Source organism: Manis pentadactyla, chromosome 6 (assembly GCF_030020395.1).
Source record: "Manis pentadactyla isolate mManPen7 chromosome 6, mManPen7.hap1, whole genome shotgun sequence".
NCBI classification, from domain to species: Eukaryota; Metazoa; Chordata; class Mammalia; order Pholidota; family Manidae; genus Manis; species Manis pentadactyla.
In genome coordinates, this window is record NC_080024.1 from 122,012,158 (window position 1) to 122,018,157 (window position 6,000).

A 6,000-nucleotide genomic window follows, 5' to 3' on the forward strand; every position below is an offset into this window, starting at 1 on the left:
GACCAGAATGGAAGAATCAGGCAGGTTGAGATGGAGTCAAGTTCAAGACTGAAATTTTGCCTGGAAAGAGCCTTGTCATTCTTGGTTTTTTGTCCCTCCAAATAGTCTGATTATTAATTGTATAGGTCTTCGAGGACCCATTAAAAACCCTAGAGTTCAGAGCTGTTATCTATTGATCTGGGCTGTGGAATCTCCTTCTTGAAGAATTTGAAGAGTAGCCTTGTTGCTGGCTTACCTCGGCAGCTGGTGTGCGGGGTGCCTGCCTAGCGGAGGAGATAACTGGGCAGCCTGAGACCCTGGCTCATCTTAGCTCTAATAAGACTAGTTTTTAAATGGGGTGCATTCACTTGACTGTGTGTAGTACCCATTCAATGCCTCTTCTTTTCTGTTTTAGCCAATTTGAAGACCCTGAAGCTCCCTGTGTGGAAATCATTTTTTGGCTGCCTGAAAAATATTCAAGTCAACCACATTCCTGTCCCTGTCTCTGATGCCATGGAAGTACAGGGGACTGTCAGTCTGAATGGCTGCCCTAGCCACTGACTCAAACGCATTACACAGTGAGGAAATTCACCTTCAAAAGCACTGATAACCCAGCACAGCCTCCTCTCGCCACTCGAGGTCATTCTTGACTTAACATACCATCCAGACGGTTTCATAGCAAATCTGATTTTGAATCCTAACCACATATACCCGTCATTTTGGCATATTCAGTGCTCTGTATGTATTTTATATGAAAATCCCGTTTCTTGAAGATGAAGAACAAATTATTTTATGCTTTTGGTGATACCATTTTCCACTAAAATTTATCTTTTAAAGAACATTATTTTCCACTTGTTGAAAAAAATAAATACCTTTTACAGCACTTTAAAAACATGCAAATTTTACATGTGTTAAGGGATTTTAATTTATGGGGTTAAATAAATGCAGCATACTCTTTAAATCAGCCTAAAACCTATGGTCATTATTAATCATACTGATTGTTCAGCACTTGATCAGTGCTCTACGTACAATTCCACTTAGTGCAAAGAGTTCCTGAGCACACACTGGTGAGGTATTGTGTGTGCTCGGTGTGGGACCCACAGTCAGGTGTAAAAGGAAGTAATGCCTGCCCTGAAGGAATATGCAGTCCAATTGGGGAGATACATAATATTCATAAAATAGTAAATAACAAATTGAATTCATGAACTGATAATTTCACTCGGCTTCCCGTGTTCAGTCTGCTGCCAACCAGGTCTAAATTATGATTATCAATTCATTGAGGGCAGAAACTATCTAGTAGGGGAGCTGAGACGGCTATACACTGTAATTAAAGTTTTGATTGGCAGATTAACAGAAGTCAGTGGGAAAGAGGAATCGCTTCTAGTTTTATCTACAAAATAATCAACCATGGACCAGACCAGTGTTGTTACCTAGCACCACTCTCCCCATCAAAGACCATGTGAGCATTTCTGGGTCTCCTGCATAGTGTTTGTTCATTAGAAGAAAACTAACAAATAATTCTAAAGTTTGGGTATATTAATGCTATATCGTTCCCGTACAGCTGCATGCCCTCCATCTTCCCTTGACTCAGTGCTCTCTTATGCCCCCTGCACTGCAGTCCCATGGGCTTTCTCGCAGCCATAACTATGCAGACATGGAATGTTCTCCTAAGAGTTAATAGGTCCCCATCACAGGGAGGATTCAACAGAAGCTGACTGGTGGGCTTTAGAGATTCCATGCTGGGTTCCAGGTTGAATTGTGTGACCTTAAGTCATGAGCTCTGAAAACATGAATTTTCAAATGAAAACTCCACCAGGTGATTACCACTCAGATGCTGAGTCTGCATGAAGAGCATCCATTGTATCTGTCTTTGGCAAATCTGTACTCAGTGGGTGATTCTCTCTTCTAGGTTCTTTGTGTCAACCTAACTGAATCTACAAAGTTATTCATTAGTGTTGATTATTTGTTAGCACTTCCTAGATTCATTATAAGGGGCAATTAATTCTTCACTAATACCACTGGCTTTCCCTCCACTAGCAGCTTGAAGAACAGCTACCCATCTGCCTTTGCTGAATATAATCCCAGCAACATCTCCTGTGACTCTCTGAGAAGGCTTGTGCAATAGGGGATGTAATGTTTTGTCTCTCCAACTTCTGGAATATTCTAAGACACGTGACAAATTACAAGTTTACAAGAATCACAGGGTCATTACAGGAAGTACAGTTGAAACAGAAAGCCCTCAGCATGGCTCTTCTTAGACTGTAGAAGTGTGTTCTCTGAAAGGAATGTTTGCAGCTCCTCAACTGGAGATTATTTATAAACTGTAAAGTGCTGTACCAATATTACTGCTGCTCTCTTCTTCCTGGCTCAGAGTCTCACAGACTTGGCTGACCTCAGAGTGAAGGGCTGAGTAGGGGCAGTAGGACCACTGGTCAGGACCACTGACTGGACCAGGCCACAACAGTTGGTTTCATTTTGGTCCCGGGCAGTGAGGCCTGGATCGTCAGAAAACCGACACATCTCCCTGGGTCACAGACACTTGAGGGCACCAGGTGCCTAGGCCTCAAATTGTGTGCCGTCCTGGGCCGCCTCCTGCTGCATCCCTCAGGGCACTTCTCGCCTCATTCCACAGTGTACAGGGCTGTTGAGTTTTTGCCACACTCACAACCCCATTAAGGGTAGTGGCCGGGGGCAGAACACACTAATACCCCCTTCCTCCCAGACAGGAGGAAGACACCTCACTTCCCCACAGAGAATGCTGACTCAGCTCCCTTCTGCTCCTACTTCCCCTGCAGGCTGCCCTGCAAAACCCCCAAACCCCACCTTGTCCGCTCCCAACCACATGCACTTCTCTCCCAGTTCCCCAGTTTCCCTTTGACTAATGCCAACTCTGGTAGATCAGCACTAGCCCCAGAAAGTCTAGACGCCTGTCTTAGGGGTACTGACTTAAAGCCAGCATATGAGTGGAACAATTTCTAAATAACGTTTAACTGAATACAAATGGCATATATGTTCACTATAGAAAAATGGAATATGCAGAAAAACATAAAAATCACCCATAATCTCATCACTCAGAAATCTGTATGTTACTCTTTTTAAGTGCACATGTATCATTTCCTTACAAAAATCACAATTACACTGTATGTATTATTTTTAATACAGTTTTTTAAAACTCTAAGCTGAGTTTCCCAGGTCTTAGACTATATAAAGCATCCCATCAGATAAATTTATAATGTATTTAACCAACCTCCAGTTATTGATAGACCACTGAGTTGTTTCAGTTTTTTGTAATTGTGAACAACACCAGAATGAATATGTCATGGAATGTAAACTTATTTTCTCAGAATAAATTCTTAGAAGTAAAACTACTAGGTCAAAGGATGTGGACAATTTTTTTTTTTTTTTTTTTTTTGTGAGGGCATCTCTCATATTTATTGATCAAATGGTTGTTAACGACAATAAAATTCTGTATAGGGGAGTCAATGCTCAATGCACAATCATTAATCCACCCCAAGCCTAATTTTCGTCAGTCTCCAATCTTCTGAGGCATAACAAACAAGTTCTTACATGGAGAACAAATTCTTACATAATGAATAAGTTACATAGTGAACAGTACAAGGGCAGTCATCACAGAAACTTTCGGTTTTGCTCATGCATTATGAACTCTAAACAGTCAGTTCAAATATGAATACTCATTTGGTTTTTATACTTGATTTATATGTGGATACCACATTTCTCTCTTTATTATTATTATTATTTTTAATAAAATGCTGAAGTGGTAGGTAGATACAAGATAAAGGTAGAAAACATAGTTTAGTGTTGTAAGAGAGCAAATGTAGATGATCAGGTGTGTGCCTGTAGACTATGTGTTAATCCAAGCTAGACCAGGGCAATAAAGCATCCACGTATGCAGAAGATTTCTCTCAGAACGGGGGGGTGAGGTTCTAAGCCTCACCTCTGTTGATCCCCAATTTCTCACCTGATGGCCCCCCTGCGACTGTGCCTGTCTTAGGTTGTTCCTCCCTTGAGGAATCTTACCCGTCTCTGGCTAACCAGTCATCTTCTGGGGCCATACAGGGAAATGTGAAGTTGGTAAGTGAGAGGGAAGCCTTATTGTTTGAAAAGGTTAGCTTTTTACTTCTTTGCATATTTATGCCCTGTGACTTCTATGCCCAGCATTTGTCTTGAGGTATCTTTACCACTTGGAAGAATTATGATACTTGGTAAATTTGATATGAGGCACGAATTCTATTTAAGGGTTGTAATTAGGAAGGAAGAAGAAAAGCTATAGAAGTAGCAGGCGGAAGAAAACATGGGAAGATTGATTATTTCCTTGACATATCTTCTTGTAGAGTAACTTCAGCATATATAGGTTTTAAGCTACTACTTAAATTGCGCACACACATTAACATAATAGGAGTATAGTTACATAACCAAAGCATATCTGTAATTACCAGCCATCTCCAGTGAAACCAAGAAAACCATTAAGGCACCTTAGGCATTTGTGAAAACTTATCTATGATATGGTGGATATTGTCCAACTGAACTTTCTGAGAGAAATCAGACAAATTAAAACAGAGAGAGAGAAACAGAACAGTCTGAGAGAAATCAGACAAATTAAAACAACCCATTCCTGGGGACTGTTCACATGCCATATGTTCTTTTAACAGTAAATAGTCTGTAGTTGTAAGATTTTGGAGCGCTACAATTTGCACTTCTCCAAATCCTTGGTTGAGTTCCAACAGTATAGATCCAGTCAAATTTGTTGTTTTACTGTATGCACAGGCCAGCTTAGATATCTCCTTCCTCATTCCCATGGCAAGTCCAGGAACTGGTGGGATGAGTGCATCTACAGCTGTAGCAGTGCGTGGATCTTTGTTGGGGTTTTTTGATGATCATCTTCTGGCATGAGTCTTCCAGAGAGTGCAGATGTTGGAAGTTCTTTTTCATATCGTATCTTAGTTCATTTTCGGGGTAGCCCAATTAGGCTTTGATCCTCTGTATAAACACAAACAGACCCTTTGCCTACACTTTTATATGCCCTTTATACCCTTGTGTAGAACTCGTTGGAGGTTACCACACAGGAACTGCCCTTTTTTTTTTTTTTGCTTTGTTTTTGGTATCACTAATCTACACTTACATGACGAATATTATGTTTACTAGGCTCTCCCCTATACCAGGTCTCCCCTATAAACCCCTTTACAGTCACTGTCCATCAGCATAGCAAAATGTTGTAGAATCACTACTTGCCTTCTCTGTGTTGTACAGCCCTCCCTTTTCTCCTACCCCCCCATGCATGTTAATCTTAATACCCCCCTACTTCTCCCCCCCTTATCCCTCCCTACCCACCCATCCTCCCCAGTCCCTTTCCCTTTGGTACCTGTTAGTCCATTCTTGAGTTCTGTGATTCTGCTGCTGTTTCGTTCCTTCAGTTTTTCCTTTGTTCTTATATTCCACAGATAAGTGAAATCATTTGGTATTTCTCTTTCTCCGCTTGGCTTGTTTCACTGAGCATAATACCCTCCAGCTCCATCCATGTTGCTGCAAATGATTGGATTTGCCCTTTTCTTATGGCTGAGTAGTATTCCATTGTGTATATGTACCACCTCTTCTTTATCCATTCATCTATCGATGGACATTTAGGTTGCTTCCAATTCTTGGCTATTGTAAATAGTGCTGCAATAAACATAGGGGTGCATCTGTCTTTCTCAAACTTGATTGCTGCGTTCTTAGGGTAAATTCCTAGGAGTGCAATTCCTGGGTCAAATGGTATGTCTGTTTTGAGCATTTTGATATACCTCCATACTGCTTTCCACAATGGTTGAACTAACTTACATTCCCACCAGCAGTGTAGGAGGGTTCCCCTTTCTCCACAGCCTCGCCAACATTTGTTGTTGTTTGTCTTTTGGATGGCAGCCATCCTTACTGGTGTGAGGTGATACCTCATTGTAGTTTTAATTTGCATTTCTCTGATAATTAGCGATGTGGAGCATCTTTTCATGTGTCTGTTGGCCATCTGTA

At 41.2% G+C, this 6,000-nt stretch overlaps 1 protein-coding gene across 7 annotated transcripts in view; it reads left to right on the plus strand.

Moving 5' to 3' along the window:
* The window catches only part of LAMA3 (laminin subunit alpha 3), a 242,243-nt gene extending 238,895 nt beyond the window's left edge, over positions 1 to 3,348 (plus strand). For all 7 annotated transcript variants that reach the window (XM_057504102.1, XM_057504098.1, XM_036905734.2 and 4 more), the window contains one exon: positions 395 to 3,348. In XM_057504102.1, coding sequence (XP_057360085.1) covers positions 395 to 540 — 146 coding nt within the window. In that variant the 3' untranslated portion in view covers positions 541 to 3,348. The remainder of the gene's footprint in view (positions 1 to 394) is intronic.
* The last annotated feature ends 2,652 nt before the right edge of the window (positions 3,349 to 6,000 follow it).